Raw genomic sequence first — 18637 nt, 5'->3', positions numbered from 1 at the left:
CAGCAAAGTGACTCAGTTATACACATATATACATTCTTTTTTTATATTCTTTTCCATTATGGTTTATCCCAGGAGATTGGATATAGTTCCCTGTGCTATACAGTACAACCCTGTTTATTCCCTCATCCCATTTCAACTTTTCAACTACACAAACCCATAAATTCTCTTTGCTTACACCAATTTGAGTTGGGCTTTTTGCTACTGAAACTAAAAAATCCTGATATCCATTACAACAAGTTACATGTCTATCCCTACACATCTATCTCCATGGGGAGAATGTACTAGGAAATAGTGTCTATTCAACTGTCTAGCCTCTCTCTAAATTAGGCTTGGCAAATTTAGCAAATAAAAACACAAGACACCCAGTTAAATTTGAATTCCAGATAAACAATGAATAACTTTCTAGTATAAATATGTCCCAAATATTGCATGGGACATACTGAATGTATTTTATCTGGCAACTCTACTCTAAATGCCCATTGTTGATCCCTAGGAATCAAAAGAGAGGCCCATGTCAATCTCAGTCAGACAGAAGTGATAACTTCTCTTACATAGTTCACGACTACTAGGAAAAAGACTAAACTCCCAAGTCCTGAGCTAACATCCTACAACAGGTCTGAACTACCTGATTGTCTTAAGCAAACTTCTTTCTAAAAGTCAAACATGTTATACCCTCTATGGCAGAGAAGTGTGACAAAATGAAATATGTTGCTATATGAGTATTCATAGCTTCTTTTCTTTACTCCCTTGGTTCCTGGCCCTTATTATACAGATCAGAGTAATGAAATAGGCAAAGGAGAGAGCTGAAAGGGAAACAGGTACTCCTGGAAGAGAAACTAATAAGTTTGAGAAAGGGAGGAAAGAAACAAAAACAATGAGACTGTTCAAGTTGCTATAGAGTCTGGCAAGTTTTAAAAGAGAGAAGGAAGTTTGGGATTAACCGTGCAAAGATACTGATCAAAAATGGAGAAATCAGGGACTTCCCTGGTGGTCCAGTGGTTGCGACTCCGAGCTCCCAATGCAGGGGGCCTGGGTTCGATCCCTGGTTGGGGAACTAGGATCCCACATACCACAACTAAGCCCATGTGCCACAACTACTGAGCCCACGCACTGCAACTAGAGAGCCCGCACGCCACAACTACTGGGCCCACGCACTCTAGAACCCACATGCTGCAACTAGCAAAGCCCACACGCTGCAACTAGAGAGCCCGTGCATTACACCTAGAGAAGCCTGCGCGCTGCAACTAGAGAAACCCACGCGTGCTCTAGAAGCACACTCTAGAGCCCGCGCACCACAACTAGAGAAGCCCATGTGCCGCAACTAGAGAAGCCCATGCGCCACGATGAAGACCCAGTGCAGACAAAATTAATTAATTAATTATTTTTAAAAAGATACTCTTAAAAAAAATGGAGAAATCAGATTTTAAGTAGTAATGCAATATGGTATGAATGTAATCCCCTTTGGCATTTTTGAGAAGCTGGAATAAAGATTTAAATTACTTTTCAATTCAATTTAAATGTTAGGCTGGTGCTTCATCTGAATGGAACAGAGGTGATATGTCACAAAGCATCCCAGCTTAATAATAAAAATAATAACAACAACAGATACCTGCTCTAGGTGTCTAACATGTACTCATTCATGTAATTCTCACAACAACCCTGCAATGGGGTTAATATTCTTCTCCCTGCTATACAGATTAGGAAACCGTCCAGGGTCACAAACCAGAAGTAGACAGGGCTAGAACTGGAAATCCAAGCAGCCCGAGTTTAGAGCTCCTAAACACTGAGCAACACTTCCCTATTTCAAAGCAATGTCTATACGCAAGCACTTAAGCATTCCACTAATAAGCAAAAACACATAAATATAGTTTAATTATTCTAAAACACTAACAACTTTAGCACATAAAGTAAAATGACACATATATGGCATGGCTTCCTTCTCTTTAATTTCTTCTCCCCTTCAAAGCCCACCATAGAAACTTAGAACTTTAAGATAATTTTCTTTTCAAAGTTACTTTTGAAAGTAAATTATAGTACAGTCTAGATTTATACAGTAATGTTTATCAAAGCAACTTATGAGTAAGCCTTCATCAAATAACTTAGGCCACATATTATGCTGCTTTGCACTCAGATGGCAGAGATTAGAAATTATAACACTTCAAAAAAGAGAAAAATCCATCCAAAATATATAGTTTTGACATAATTTTAAAAGCTAAATCTTTTCATTACTAAAGCATACTTAAAGCTAAGAAATTAGAAAATAATTAAGTCAGTTTAGAAATGACAAGCTACATAACTGGTCATAATATTCAGAATCCAACTACTTTCACCACCTCCTCAGCGTCCACCCTTGTCCAAGCCACCACCATCCCTCAGCTTATTTATTGCAGTAGCTTCCTAACCAGTTTCTCCACTTCCACCAGCAGCCAGAATCATCCTTTTAAGCCAGGAATCATAATACATCACTGTTCAATACCTTGGATGGCTTCTCATCACAGTTTTTTTTTTATTGAAATATAAGTTGATGTACAAGTTACAGGTGTACAGAATAGTGATTCACAATTTTTAAAGGTTATATTCCATTTATAGTTATAAAATATTGGCTATATTCCTCAGTCAAGTTTTAAAAGCCAAAGTTCTTACAATGTCCTACATGGTCTTCCCCACCATCCACACCATTACTTGTTTTTAAATCTTACTACTTTCCCCTCATTCCACTCCAACCACACTAGCCTCGTAGACGATCCCTGAATACATGACACACACGCTCCTGCCTCAGAGTAAGTCATATGGTATCCCCTCTACCAGGCACACTCCCTCGCCCTCTCAGCTCCCATATATCCACCTGGCTAGCCCCCTCATTTCCTTTAGGTCAGGCCCTCCCTGTCCTATTATTTAAAATAGCAGGTCCCCCACCCAGCACTCTCTTTTTGTTCTCTGCTTTTTCTCCATATCATTTATCACCATCACTATGTATTTCACTTATGAATTTGTTTATTCTTTGCTCTCTCCCCTCCCTTAAAAACGTATACTCCAAAAAAAAAATGTATACTCCATGAATACAGGGAGCTTTGCTGTTCTGTTCACTGCTATACCTAGAACACTATCTGGCAATCAAATATTTATTGAAAAACATGAATTAATCAATAATCATGAACAAAAACATTTTTGGATGCTTAATATGGTCTGGGCATGTTAGCTGCTTTACAGTTGTTAATTCTCACAACAATCCTACTGAAGTAGGGACCATCATCATCCCCATTTTTTAGGTGAGGAAACCAAAACACAGAAAACATAAGTAAATTGCTCAATGACATATGCTAGGAAGTGGCAGAGGCACAATCTGAACTCAGGCAATCTGATCCCAGAACCCTCTCTCTTAACAGCCCCACTATATTGCCTCTAAATTTCTAACTAGTTAATACATTTTAATTGAAATGTATGGGTTGATCTATGGGTTACTTTAAGTGTCCTAATTTTTAACGTCAGTCATTCAAATCATAAATCATTCTACAAGTCCAAGGCTTCATATACCAAACTTACTTAATTTACTAAACTTTGAAATTTGGAGTTCACAGTTTTACAAAATTCTCTCTTCACACTCATTTACTTGATATACTAATATACTCTATTCCAACACCTACATGACTCAAGTAAGGAAACCGTCAACCAGAGAAGTTAGCTTCCTCATCTTCTAGAAAGCAACTGGTAAGATAGGAAAAGGCCTGTCTTATATTTAACTATCAGTACTATGTGACCCTGTGAATTCCAATTTATAAAATGAAAATGGGTTTCATAATACATCACTATACTAATTAGATTTTAGTTTTGAAAAAGAAAAACAAATTAACTCGCTAATTCTTTTCATTTCCAAACACAGAGACGAGAACTTTGAAAGAGCTATGGTTCTCCAAATTACTTTCCAGATTGGCCACTGTTGTTTGCCTACCTAGAATTCATCCCCTCCTTCTTCCTTCCTAATAGAATCCTTCCCCAGTATAATGCCTCAGGGGAAGTCAACACCACTCCAGATTCAGGCACAAACTCAGTTAGTTTGATAGTAATCACTATTGAACCATTCCTGATGGGTTGAGGAATGGACATACTACCCAATTCTGGCCAAAAAGGTCTGAAAGAAGCCTGCTAGAGGCTTTTGGAGAAAGTTTCCTCTCTCTGTAAATAGAGGCACAGGAAGAGACATCTTCCTTCTTTTAGAAGTTGTGTGTATGGATGTGATGCCTGTAAGCCTATCCCGTGGAGAGCAGCAGAACTGAGCAGTGGAAAGAATATGGGTTTTTACTGACATTGTTGAATTTCTGTAATCAACCAATGCTGAAGCCTATTATATGAGAAGATAAAATTTCTTATTTCTTAAGCCATGTTGAATTAGGTTCTGCTGCTTACAGCTGAAAACATACTAACTACATACTTTTTTATGAAACATATCCCAGGACTAACCTCAGAAAAAAAAGTTTGTGGTTAAATAGAATTAGTTCAATAAATATGCTATATCCCTACAAATGAATACAATCCTATTATTTAAAATGATATTGACATGAATAGTTATTGTCATGGGAAAGTGTTCATGACAAATTAAATGAAAAAAAAGCAGGTGTTGGGCTTCCCTGGTGGTGCAGTGGTTAAGCACCCACCTACCAATGCAGGGGACACAGGTTCAATCCCTGGTCCGGGAAGATCCCACATGCCGCAGAGCAACTAAGTCCATGTGCCACACTACTGGCCTGCGCTCTAGAGTCCATGAGCCACAACCACTGAGCCCATGCACCACAGCTACTGAAGCCCACGCGCCTAGGGCCCATGCTCTGCAACAGGAGAGGTCACCACAATGAGAAGCCCTTGTACCGCAACGAAGAGAAGCCCCAGCTCACCGCAACTAGAGAAAGCCCGTGCGTAGCAATGAAGACCCAATACAGTCAAAAATAAAAATAAATTAAATAAACTTTTTTTAAAAAGCAGGTATTTAACTGGGTGAAAGGTATATGGGAATTCTCTGTACTACTTTGCAACTTTTCTGTAAATCTAAAACTATTCTCAAATGTAAAAGTTTGTATAAATACCTTAAAAAGCAGATATTTACAGTACTGTCTCATTTGAATTTGAAATGAGAAATACACACGTGAAAGAATATATCTAAAGGTGATCACAGTGGTTATTCTGTGTGGTAGGATTGGGAGCTCTTACTTTCTTCTTTTTACTTATCTGTATTTTTTATCTTTTCTACAATGACTATAGTATTTTTGTAGTGCTTTTAATAAGAAAAATAAAATTTATCTTAAACTATCTTTAAAAAAAGGTTTGTAGCTAATTCTACAAATGCATATTAGAAGTTCAACATGAATTATACCATACTGAGTGACTCAGCTGTAGAGTTAGAAAGTTAAAAAGGATACATGTGAAAGAACGAACTCTAAAACAGTATTCTTCTACCACAATCATTTCAATAAGGCCTTCTCCAAAACAATTTATACACAAATTTTAAATTTTGACTCATGATTGAATTTATTTTTTCTTAAGTTTTAAAAAAAAGAAACTAGGGAATTCCCTGGTGGTCCAGTGATTAGTACTCGGCGCTTTCACTGCCATGGCCCGGGTTCAATCCCTGGTCGGGGAACTAAAATCCTGCAAGCCACGTGGCACAGCCAAAAAAAAAAAGAAACTATAACAATAAGTATTTAAGATTACATAGCTACATGCTCTGGATTTGTTGCCCTATACCCTTACACACGGGTAGACAACTAATCTGGTCCACAAACAGAACATCAGACAGGAAATCCAAGGCTGGATAATGGCGGATGGTATGACATCATGGTGTTGACTTTGGCTTTGTGTTGGCTCATATTCACAGGGCACAGGGCAGTTTTTATATTGACGTGGGACATGCAAAATGGTATGATCTGGCAGGCTGGACCTAGCCTACTGACTCTTTTATTAAAAAAATTAGATAACCCTCTTACTTTATATGAACTTACAAATAATACACAAGGAACAAAAAATATACCATATATGGGCAAACAATTTGGAAACTGATTTATAAGGCTCTATGCTTGGCTTTACCTTGCTATCCCAAGTCAGGTCCTACACAATCTAAATTTAATTGGGATAGTAACACATTAAGTAAATTAAATCTACATTTAACCCAATACTGTGTTAAAACTAGCCTAACAAACTTTCAGAAACTTACTACTCACTTTAATTGTTCCAAATTTCAAATGTGACTTTTACATGAAACCATAAAATTTTGCTGATAACATTAAGTATTGGAATTTTTCATTATTTCTTTTGTTAGAATAAATTACCTTTATAAGTTTAAAGGTCACATGTTGATAATAAATAATATCAATATTTTGAAACAAGTCACAAATGAAGCTGGTTGGGTCCACAGGTCTAAGATTTAACAAAATATTTGGACACTGGGTATTTAGAGAAAAAAAATAGATACAAAAGAAATATGACAGCTTGACCTCAAGCAGCTTACCTTGTTGGGAAGATAAATTATATTCACAAAATAATTAATGCCATAATATAACATGATTTTGTGTCAAAATAACAGACCTTAGCCCTAGATAATTAAGGGGTTCAGTGCTAGAATTTTCAGAGGAAGAAAAAAAGGAAGAAGGACTTGCAAAGGATCCTGATTTGAAGATGGGGTGGGATGGGCATAATCTAACACAAGAAGCGGCATAACCAAAAGGCTGGAGGTGGAAATAAGCAAGGTATATTGAGGGGATAAGCAAGGTATATTGAGGGGATAAGCAAGGAATTGGGCAAGATGAGAAATGAGAATAGAGGATTAGTAATTAAGTTGGAAATGTAAATTGGAACCATATTACTAAAGACTATGTAAGCCAAGTTTAAGAATATAGCCTCTGCTTAAAGGAAATGGAGAGCTGCTGATTATTTCTAAATAGAGCAGTAAGACGATGAAAATAACATTTCTGTAGGATTAACCTGGCTGAAGAATTCAGGATGAATTTATGGGGGAGGGGAAAAAATTTAGAAATAAAGCAATCACTTAGGAGGCACTGATTAAGAACTTGGGCATTAGAGTCAGGCAGACAGACCTGCTCTGCTACTTGCTGGCTGTGAGGCACTGAATAATTTACTAAACACATTTATGCCTCAGTTTCCTGTCTGTAAAGTGGGATACTAATAGTGCTTATTTTATAAGGTTGTGGTATGGCTAAAGGAAATACTACATATGAAAGCATTTAACATAGCGCTTGTTCTGTAATAACTACTCAACAAATGTTGGCAACAATTACCGTATTACAAACCATTTCAAATGCTAGGTGATGAGGAACAAGGGCCATAGAAACTAAAAAGAAAGGATGACTTGAGTCGTATTTCCATAGACTCATGAGATGTTATAACTAGAAAAGACCCTAGAGAATTCTTCCAAAAACAAAACGGCCCCAGTTTAAATGTCAAGGATGAGACAAGAATGGAGCAAGATAGCTCAAGAGGTTTTGACTGCAAGAGTGTCCAAAGCAGTAGAGTTAAGATAATTAAATATTATCAATATGCTTTAAGAGGGACTTTCCTGGCGGTCCAGTGGTTGAGACTTCGCCTTCTGGTGCAGGGGGTGAGGGAGCTAGGATCCCTCATGCCCCGCAGCCAGAAAACCAAAACATAAAAACATTGTAACAAATTCAATAGAGATTTTGAAGGTGGTCCACATCAAAAAAAAAAATCTTTAAACAAAAATATGCTTTAAAGTATAAGCTACAATGAACTGAGTATATAACATGTGCCAAACACTGTGCTAGATTATGATATAGTACTTCTAATTCCCAGAACAACTGTGAAAGGTACGTATTAGTTCAATTTTACAAAAGAGAAAATGGATGCTCACAGAGGTTAAGCACTAGGCATGTAACCTTGGGCAGAGTAAGAAGCAAAGCTAGGTATGGGACCCATACCATCTGTTTCCAAAGCCTGTGTTCTTCCTACTACATTCAGGCTGCATCCCCCTTTAATATCAATAAAAATTATATCATATCACACAGACATATTTGTAATTATTTTTCTATCTACTTTGTTAAATATGGTGACCATAAACATGTCCAATCTTTTCTACATTCTAAGATAAATATAAAAAATGAGAATAAATTTTAAAAGCATTATAAAATGAAGACTTACCATATTTCTAATGAAACATAGTGGGATATACTATAAACTATAATATATTAAATGAAAGCAATGACTAATCTTTTTCAATAAGAACATGCAGAAAAAGTTGGCATGGCTTTTTACATCATTTGATGATATTAACATTTGTCCCATACTACAGCATCATTAAAAAGTGACACGTAGCTCATAAAAGAAATACCTTACTACACATAGAAGCATTTTACATAAGATGAATCCATCAAATGTTCAGAGTTATAAAGAAAAATTACACAGAAGCGGAATGCTCAGTCTGCTAATAGTAAGGACCACATGGTGGCAGGTGACCTATTTCTTCAGTGTTGCTTCTCAGCAGATATTTCCTTCAACCACAGGGCCAGTATGCTAGTTCTCCACCAGAATGTTACTTAATCTAAATTTTACCAGGATGAAAATACCAAGTATGCCAAAGCAAGAAAGTTTCCTGAAACAACCTTTTCATTTGGCTTCAAAAAAGTCAGAAGATACTTTACTGGGTTGGCCATCAAACTATGTAGTCAAGTAACTACTAAACCAGTACTTCTCAAAGTGTAGTCCAGAGACCAATGAGAGTCCCCAAGACCTTTTCAGAGGGTCCAACAGATCAAAAATACTTTCAGAATGTCACTAAGACATTACTTGCCTTCTGTACTCTCATTCATTCACAACTGTGTAGTGGAGTTTTCCAGAGGCTATGACCTGTGATATCTCAACAGACTGAATAGAGGAACAGACTTAGGAATTTACATGTCTTCCATTTAAGCCAGACATTAAAGATTAAAAAGCCAGACATTAAAGTTACTTGCAAAAACATAAAATGATGCCACTCTTCCCATTGTTTTGTTTGTTTTTTGGGAAATATAGCTATTTTCTCATTTTAAAGTTATGTTAACATATAATGCTTTATTATTTCTAAATGAATTAAATATTTTTAACTTCTCAGTTTTATTCTAATATAGTAAATTTCAATAGATACAACCCACTTAAACAGAAACTCTTTGGGATCCTCAATAATTTTTAAGAGTATAAAAGGGGTACTGAGGGCTTCCCTGGTGGCGCAGTGGTTGAGAGTCCGCCTGCCAATGCAGGGGACACGGGTTCGTGCCCCGGTCCGGGAAGATCCCACATACCGCGGAGCGGCTGGGCCCGTGAGCCATGGCCGCTGAGTCTGCGCGTCCGGAGCCTGTGCTCCGCAATGGGAGAGGCCACAACAGTGAGAGGTCCGCGTACCGAAAAAAAAAAAAAAAAAAAAAGAGGGTACTGAGATTAAAAAAAAAAAATGAGAACCACTTTTCTAGACCTTCCTGTATTTATGTTTTGCCAAACAATTAAATTTTTAATTTTCTAGTGACCACTGAGGAGATGTTGCTGCCGTATAGATTATTTCAGAAATTTGTCTTAATAAGAACAAAAAAAGTCTACAGACAATCTTAAAAAGAATTGTATCCATTAGTTTAAAAAATAAATCATTTATTACATCTCCTCAAAATAAATACAATAACAATGTCAAAACTAAAGTGCAAGCTAATAGACCACTATCTATAAGCTCTGGGCATGAGTTTATGATCAGTTATGTACTGGTAATCCTCCAATAGCCCCTATACCAAAAACAGGGCTCTCTGAGAGGCCTATCCGGCAACTGTTCTGTTATGGAATAATCCTGATTCCCAAATCACAACAGGACTAACTGAGATGCTTAAAAGCAATTCTCTGTACCATAATCTTAACATCTCCAAAATAAAGTTTTGTTTCATCTAAACAGTTCAGTATTTCCCAGTATTTCTGGGAAATACATAAACATTAAGACATCAAAGTCCCATCTGGATCCAATCCTTACGTTGTCAATAAATTGTAATAGATGTAGCAATCCATGCAGTTATTAGAAACCTTCAGGATGCAGGGTAATGGTAGTTTTTGAAAATACAGGCTGGAGGGAAACACCTTTCAATACTAGTTTTTGAGGCTGCTGGAAGCAATAACAGATAAAAACTTCACATTTATGCTTCAGTCTAAAATTAAAATGAAAGCCATACTTTGAAAACTGTAATATTAATATTATAGTTAAGGAACCTAAGTCAACAACTGTTTAATTTGAAAGTTACTTAACCCTAGGCTATTGCAATAGCCAAGAAATGAGGTGACCAAAGACCTTAAGTAGAAAAGCACTTAAAGGCTAGAAAGAAATGATGCTCCTTAGGTATTCATTAATTCACATATTTATTAAATTGTCTACTACTTGCAAGACCTTGAGCAAACTACGAAGCTCATAAGCTGGTGGGAAGATAATTCCAAAGGGGGAAGTATACATAAATAAATGCAGAAGCTACTCTAGACAGAATGGAAGAAGTTCTATCTGAGAAGTGCTAGAAGAGGGAGGGAAGGATGTCTCCTAACAGAAGGGATCATGGAACATACATTCTGGCATAGAAGGCATCTCACCAGGCCCTTAACATATATAAGATTCCAACCCAAAGTGAAAGGCATCCGAGGAAGAGGAAAACACACACAGTAAGGAACAGCAAGTATAAAATAGCTTCCACAGAACTTGTGATGGACTCCAGGAGGAGAAAAGACTGGAATATTAGGCTGGAAGCAAAAATAAAGGGACTTACATGACAGGATAAGCAAGAAAGGGCTTTTTTTCAGTAGGCAAAGGGAAGCCATTGGACGGTTTTTAAAGTCATCGGAAGATTTACCATTGGAAGGTAAATCATCAGATGATATTTAAATAATAATGTGGATTGGACAGAGTAGAAACGGGGAGAACAGTCAGTGCACTATCACACCAGTCCAGGCAGGAAATAAGAGCTTGATCTGGGACAGGAACTAGGAAAAAGGCAGATACAAGACATGCTGCAACCTCTTCACTAAAAATTAACTTAGTTTTAAATGTTTCGAAACTTAATTTACCACACAAAACAAGGTTGTTCACATTATTTACATTACACTTTTACTTCACTTCATAGGCAATACTTCAGCATACTCAAGTGTGCTTCCTTTTTAAAAAGCTGTAAGGAATAACTAACTGTATTCTACATTAAGACTATAAAATGGGTAATAAAGAGCAGCATAACCATACTTTCAATATTCTGACTAGAATCACAGTATGCAAAATTTCTTTTAACGATGAACATTTTAAACTCAAAAGTTTATTTCCATGGAATACACAAAGTTTGGATCAGAATTTTCTATACAATCTTGTAAGACCCACACTACTACATAATAGTTCACTTTTCTTAAAATCATTTCTGGACAACTCAACTCAACTCGGTCTACACTTCTACCAGGCCCATATTTTTCAAATATTAGTGCCTTCTTCATTTTCTCCCCTCCTCCCCACTCACCTCTCCGCCCAACAAATTCCCTTTGTATGTCTGCAAGGCAAGATACTATGTGATACAGTATGATTCTAAGGCAGTTCAATATATAATTCTTATAGTAACAGAAATCTAGAATTATTAACCTTACTTTTTATAGGAGAGGAACCAATGATGTACTAAATTTCCATTTATGTGAATGATAAATGCATCTAATAGAAATGATGCTTTACCATTAGGGGGAAACAAAGGGGGAAATACACACAATAGATGGGTGGCAAATCTCACAAACTTTGCAAAATACAAAAAAAGCTGCATCTGGATTGCAGTCACAATTATAAAAGCAAATAAAGAAGGCTCCAAAATGAAGGGAAAAGAAAAAATTCTAAGTGATCATTAAGAGTGAAAAAGGTTGATTCAATATTAGTACTAGTTTTTAATGTAACATCATTTAACACTCTATCTCTCAAAAAAAAAAAAGAGGATAATTCACTGTTCACAAGGACACAGGAAATAATTTCTACATACATCCTATAAGACAGTTATACTTCATTACACTTTCATGGGCTCAAATCCTTTCAAAGGCTTCCAAAAACACATAGTCTTATGATAACTGAGATTCCCCAATGACACACAATTTATTCTATAGGCTTAGCTATAACACATTTTTTAAAGACATAACGAATTCATCCTCAACAAAAATAGTCATAAAGGCCCTCTACATATTCAAAAATCATTACATAAAGCGCTGTCTATAACTGCAAACAGGGTTTGAAAATCTGACAGCTAATAATCATAAAATGGGGTAGACTTTAAAGAAAAAAATTACCCAACTTTTCCATTTTTCCTTCCTTTTCCTTTCCTACCAGATACACAAAATGTCTGTAAGGATCTCAGACAAAGCTCTAAAGTAAAAATACAGTGTATGTATACTTTACATTATGTATACTCAAACCTATCTCACATATGTACACATCACATATATTCACACAAAAAAGGTTTCTCCTTTTTTTACGCTAAGAATTGAAGTTACGTTAAATTCTATCCCATAAATGAAGTTAAATCACCATAAATTAAAGAGTAATAAAATAGGGCACGTAGATCTGAGTGACTATATTCTGAAAAGAAAAACCTGAGACTAAGGCCTTGACTGAATAAAAACGCCCAATCCCTGAAAATCACTAACCGGCATTCGGTTTCCGTGAGAGAAAAAGGGGGTCTTAAAACGAATCATCACATAGGTAACCCAGTTTCAGAAGTTAACGAACGTAAAACACAGCGAACCAAAGAAGACAAACGTACGAAATGACAAGCTTTAAAGAATTTCCCCGAAGGGAAAGACTGACTTCAAGACTGGGATATAAAGCATCCTTTGCAGGTAGAAGAATCTTTAATTGAAAAAGAAAAAAAGGGGGGGGGTGGCGGTGGTGAAGGGTACGACAAAAAACCGAACGACAAGCAAAGGCAAAGAAGTAAAAGAAACGGGTCTCTCCTCCCATCCCCCACCCCAGCCCCCACCCCCACTCTCACAGGACAATAGGATCGGGGTCCTAACTGAAAACTTTAAACGTGTAAACCAGAAGCAGTTTTACTGCAGCTCTAACTGCAAATCTGCCCCTCATCCCGAACCTAGTTCACCCAAGAATACTTCTGCCCTGAAAACATCACCAAGGTTTTGTTAAACACAAATCAGACCCATCACAAGATTCTCTTTTTTTTCTCCCAAGTACCTGGAGGATCCATTTCAATATAAAATATCAGTTCTGTCGAATAGGGCATCATCACCTCCCTCCAGTCTGCGTCATCGCGGTCCATACTCCACACCGTATTGTACATCGCGCTGTCAGGGGCAGGTCGTCAGGAAATATATAGAAAGCATATATTTTTTTTATCTCCTATTTAAAAATCTAAAAATATATATCTGTAAAAGTCCCACTCGGAAATGTACTTCGGGGTTTCCAACGGCCGGTACAAGTCCAGCCAAGTACCAGGACAAGGACGGGGTCCTTTTCCCCTCTCCTGCTTTGGCAGCCAGCAAAATGCCCCCCGAACGTTCAATCTACGGGCTCTTCTCCTCGAAGGGGTACAGAAAGGCTTGGGGGGCGGAGGGCAGAAGTGTTAAAAAGCGGCTTCCCCAAAATCCCTCCTACACAGTCGTTCTCCAAAGAGAAAAGCTCCCACCGCCTTCAAATCTTTCCGCGGAAGCCACTTTTGTGTCCTTCGAGAGAGGGAGAACAGAGAGGGGGGGAAAAAGAGGGGGGGAGAAAGGTGGGTAAGTGACAAAGGAAGGCATAAAAAGGAGGTTGGGTATTGCGTTCAAGTTTCGGGGTCCCACTGGTCTGCGGGGAGAAATCCCCTCAGGGGCCAGGACTCGGGCTCCGTTCCGGTCGGGCTAGGAACCGAAGCTGCTGCAGCCTGGGGATGGGGGCCCGTCCGAGTGTCCAGTTATCTCTGCTTGGCCGTGCGCTCCCACCCGGCTGCAAGCAAGCTCGCCAGCGCCGGCTCCCCTCACGCTCTGCCCTGACTCAAGCCACTAGAGTTTCATTTTAACGGCGCGGAGGGGGGACACCCTCCCCCGCCCCCACGCTCTCCCGCTGAGGCGCCACCTAACCGCGCCGAGCAGGGGGGATGGCCAGCATCGCCACTGCCCCTTCCACTCTATTCCGCCTCGAAGTGTTGGGGCTTCTGTCAGGTGCCTGAGAGACTGTTTAAGAAGCTGTCCTCCGCCTCGGCTATCAACTCTCCCCACCGCTCCCTAGGCCTCGGCTCCTTAACCCTCCAACCTTTCTCCCCCCAGCCTCAATCAGAATGGTAGGGCCCGGGCGCTGGCCACTCGCCAGGAGTCAGTGCCGGGAGCACGCGAGCCGCGCGGGGAGGGAGAGGCGAGAGGGGAGGGGGGGGAAATGAGAGGATGAAGTGGCTGGTGATTGGCTGAGCCTGGTTGCCGGAGCCCGGAGCCTGCGTCTTTTGTCTGCCTTGCTCCAGCTGAGGAGCGGGAGACGGCTGCGCGCCCCAAGCGAGCCAATCAGGAGCCAGCCGGCGCCGGCCGGTGAGGCGGCGATTGGTCGCAGCCCAGTTACTAAGCGGGACAAAGGCAGAAGGGGGAAAGAAAAGAGGAGGAAAAAAAAAAGAAGAAAGAAAGAAAGCGCAAACGGCGGTTACTGACAGGCTCGGCGAGCGCTCAGGGGCTCAAGCTGCCCGGAGACAGGCGGGGCTCCCGCTGAGGCTCGGTCCGCCCGGACGAGTAGGAGAGGGGGAGGACGGGCTGGCGCGAGACACCTCTGCCCGGATACTGGCCGCGGGGGAGGGGAGCGGACAGAGAGGGCGCGTGCTGTCACTTGGCGGGACGCGCGCTCTTCTGGTCCTTAGGAGGTCCCCGGTTAGAGTCCCTCCCCACGGACCTCTTATCCGAGCTGAGACAGTCCGCCCCACCCCCCATGATAAGTTGTCAAATAAAGCAAAGGTCCACAAACCCACTTGCAGGACCGTGCTGCTAAGTGAGAGGATGTTCCCATGGGCCCCGTGCAGCCGTCCGCGGCCGCTACCTGAGCCCAGCCGCGACTTCTCCCCTTGAGCAGTGAGGCATTTCTTAAGCAGGTATTTCGCGGTTACCCTGCGCTTTCCACCCCAGGATTTTTGAACCCAGAGGGAACTGCCCACACCTGAAATAAATGGTGGAGCGCCACAGCAGGCCCCTCGGCTCTAGTGCTCAAGCCGGAAAAAAATGCCTTGCAATTACAGCGCGTGTGTGATTTTTGAGATAAATCACAGGTGTTGGAATCCCTCGCCAAAAGGGCTCTATTCTGTCTCCCCGACAGATGCCTTTCCACATACACCCAATCCCTACACCCATTCTTAAAATGCTGAATATTTCCACGCATTTCAGAAACTGCTAATTCACTTGCTGGGGGGACACGGAATAGCCAAAAGCAGATTTGTGTCTCGTGAAGCTTGTGCCTGGAATTGCCATTCTGCATACCCTGCAATACAGTCTGGGGAGGCCAAAAACTGCTCTCTTTCCTCTTTACACAGGAGTAACGAAGCCCATTGTGTTTGGGTTGACAACCTGATTAAAGCCCTAGCAAAACCTCCTACCATAAGTGGCTCTGCTGTATTGACATGCCTGTGGAAAAGTTGCCACGTTTCATCCTCAACCTCCTAAAGTGGTTCTGCCTTCCTTAAAGGTGCTCTGAGTTGAGGCAGTTCCTGGGAGCAGTCAAAATGTGTATGGACCGGGTATAAAGTCATGGGTTAAAAAGAGCCAGGAAGAATGAATGGACAGGGTTGAGCTGAGAAAACATACCAGTATTCTTATATGCTTGCTTGCTTACATTTCTGAAATCCAAATGTGATTCTGGAGCCAAATCAACCTGGGACAGGTCACATTAATTTGAATGTCCAGAACCATTCCTCCAGGTAGAAGATACTGGAAGATCAACCCTAATTTGTGGCTGGTTTCCCAGCAGGCTCTTTACTTCACTGTATCTGGGAGCCAGAAGTACTCACATTTGATAACTCAAAAAGCAGAACAATCAGTCAAGGGCAAGTTGGTTTATTTTTGTTCACGGGTGTCCCTGTGCATTCCCAAACAAAATGAAGGTGAAAAGAGGAAGTGTGGAAAAGATAATAGCTTTCAGATTTCCATAGCAGCTTTTGCCTGGACCACTTCTCATGATTTAGTGGTGGGGATGCAATTTCCAATGCACAGAGCAATCACCCAGGCCTTCCCCACAGCTAAGGCTTTGGGAAATGTAGTGAAGAAACAGCACAGTATATAATGTGTGCTCAGTACTGACACATTGAGTAAAGCTGTGTGATTCAACCTTGCCACCTAAAATCATATGACCCAACTGTCCAACAAATAAAGGAGGCCTCCAAAGAATAACAGTGATGCAAGAGGCAACGATGAATCAAGGGGAAGCACACTTCCTTCAGATGGGCTTGAACCAGTGCCCTGCCATGGTGGGAAGTGCCTGTCATATGATGTTGGCTTTACTTTCTTTCAGTTGAGAAATAGAAGTGAGGTTCTGACTACTTGTCACCAAACTGCCTCAGGCTCTTTGGCAAAGGTAGACAATGTTAGCTCTGGTGCCCTGGATCATTTCCATCCTGGAGAATTATATTTGGCCTGGGTGTGGAGTAAATTCAGCTGTAAGGGCTCAAACTCCTGGGTCACAACCTGCTACTTTGGGAGTTGTTTTTTCCCGTTTGCCTCCTGCCTTTTTAAAATTTAAAGTAGTCTTAGGTAAATCACAAAATCTGCCTTCATTTATATATCTGTGAAATTGGAGATTACCTTCAGATTTATGCAAGCTACTTAGTTTATTGTGAAACGCTCTGAGAATGAAAAAAAAATGCCACTTAAGTACTTAGAATTAATAGTACCTTTCTGTAACTCCAAACAGACAGAGTGTCCTTCACTTTTCACCCTGCTCTTGTCTTGCAATGAAACAGTTCAAATATGCTCCGTTTCCCCCTCTTTATTTCAGAGATGGGTGAAGTATTTCTTCTGTGCACTGAATATAGGGTATGATCTCAGACCTCTCTGTGCCAGCAGAATCAGCCTGGAACTCAGCCAAAAGTTCTTCGTGATTAAAGGTGCCATCTGAGCACAAGATATTTTTTTTAAAGCCGTGCAAAATGGAAACATACTTTTATTATTTTTTTAAGGTCACTGGCTTTAACACAGAACTGGCTTTAGGCTTTGGGGAGGATCACTGGACTCAATCCCCCTCTTTTTTTCCTTTCTCATTATCTTCCCTTCGCCACTTGTCTTGTGATAAGGCCAAGTCCGTGCAGCTAAATAAACTCATTTAATATGAGTTATATCATAAATAATCCCATTTAATAAATGGGATTCCAAGAAAACTCTACAAATTATCAGTTGCAGATTTTAGGACCTCCCCAGCCACATGCCTTATAAATTGGAGGTATATCAAGTTTTTATGGAAAAGTTTGCCTTTACAATGTAAAAAAAGCAATGCTAGTAGATCTTCTAGAAAGACATCTCCCCTGGGGATGGATAGTCATCTCTTGAGATACCAGTGTCTAACATCTTGGTTTTCCATTTTTTCAGAATGATACCCCTTTTATTTGGCATTTGTAATTTTTTATTTCTCCTCTACATCTTTCTTGAAACTTGGAAAACCATGGTAGGGTTAATCCTATCAGCCCAAGGCACTGAGAAATTATGACATGAGATGAATGAGCAGTTTTCATAGGAGTGGCATTTCTCCAGATGCTGCTAAATTCCTGGGCTTATAGGGCTCTGTTTGAGGGCTTCCTCAGACCCTTCAGCACATGATATAGATCTTCTCCCCACTTTGGGTCCTCCTTCAGCTTTGGAGATGACCAAAAAAGCAGGTCTCTCTCTCTCTAGCCTAACATGTTCCCCTCTTTTTGGTGTCTGCCCTTTTAGCAACACAAGGGCCACCTGGATGGTATGTTATGCAAACTTCCCCTCCATCAAGGCAACAGCTTTCAACTCAGCTCTCACCGGGAGAGAGAAAGAGCAAATGAGATCCAAATGACAGGAACAATAGTCCAGACTGTTTCACGAGGACAGGGCACAAACAGGGCAGCTGGTGAGCTCTGCTACCTCATTTAATCTCCATAACCCTGAGGACGTTTGTATTTTTATTCTCCTTTTACAGATGAGGAAATTGAGACCCAGAGCAGTGAGGAGACTTGTTCAAAGTCACGCAGCCACTCAGTAGCACAGCCAGCATTAGAGCCCCAGGTCCTGATGCCTTTCCCACTACACCACACAGCTTCCCACCCCTTCATTCACTTAGCAAATGTTTATTGATGCTTTCAAACACTGGGGATACAAAAATGAATATGACAAAGTGCCTAACATTGAGTCCAGAGTCCATAGAGAAGGAGTCCAATTATATGCCTGTATTTATAGAAGTATGCTATAATAGAGAAACTGACAGAGTGCTGCTATATGAACCCCCAAAACAGTAATGATCTCTGCCCACAATGCAGCTGAGTAAAGGCTTCCTTGAGGAGGTGATATTTGGCCTGCCCCAAACTTATATGCACCTGCTTTAAACATGTGGTCTCTTTACTTCTCAGTTTGTCCAATCCATATGATTAGCTCCAAGCCTGAAAAAGTTTCACTGAAATCTGACCCAAAGATCAGATCACCA

At 40.2% G+C, this 18637-nt stretch overlaps 1 protein-coding gene across 2 annotated transcripts in view; it reads right to left on the bottom strand.

Annotated features, from left to right (window-relative positions):
* PIK3R3 (phosphoinositide-3-kinase regulatory subunit 3) overlaps positions 1 to 14108 on the bottom strand; it is an 85325-nt gene extending 71217 nt beyond the window's left edge. The window contains exons 1-2 of one of the 2 annotated variants that reach the window (XM_012539060.3): positions 14090 to 14108; positions 13214 to 13323 (exon numbers count right to left, since the gene is read on the bottom strand). In XM_012539060.3, coding sequence (XP_012394514.1) covers positions 13214 to 13319 — 106 coding nt within the window. In that variant the 5' untranslated portion in view covers positions 13320 to 13323; positions 14090 to 14108. Of the gene's footprint in view, positions 1 to 13213; positions 13324 to 14089 lie in introns of those variants that run through there. The other variant, XM_049702598.1, reaches the window with a different exon arrangement.
* Between the last annotated feature and the right edge of the window lie 4529 nt (positions 14109 to 18637).

This window comes from Orcinus orca, chromosome 1 (assembly GCF_937001465.1).
Source record: "Orcinus orca chromosome 1, mOrcOrc1.1, whole genome shotgun sequence".
In the NCBI taxonomy this organism is placed as follows: domain Eukaryota; kingdom Metazoa; phylum Chordata; class Mammalia; order Artiodactyla; family Delphinidae; genus Orcinus; species Orcinus orca.
This window is presented reverse-complemented; position numbering and strand designations above follow the sequence as displayed.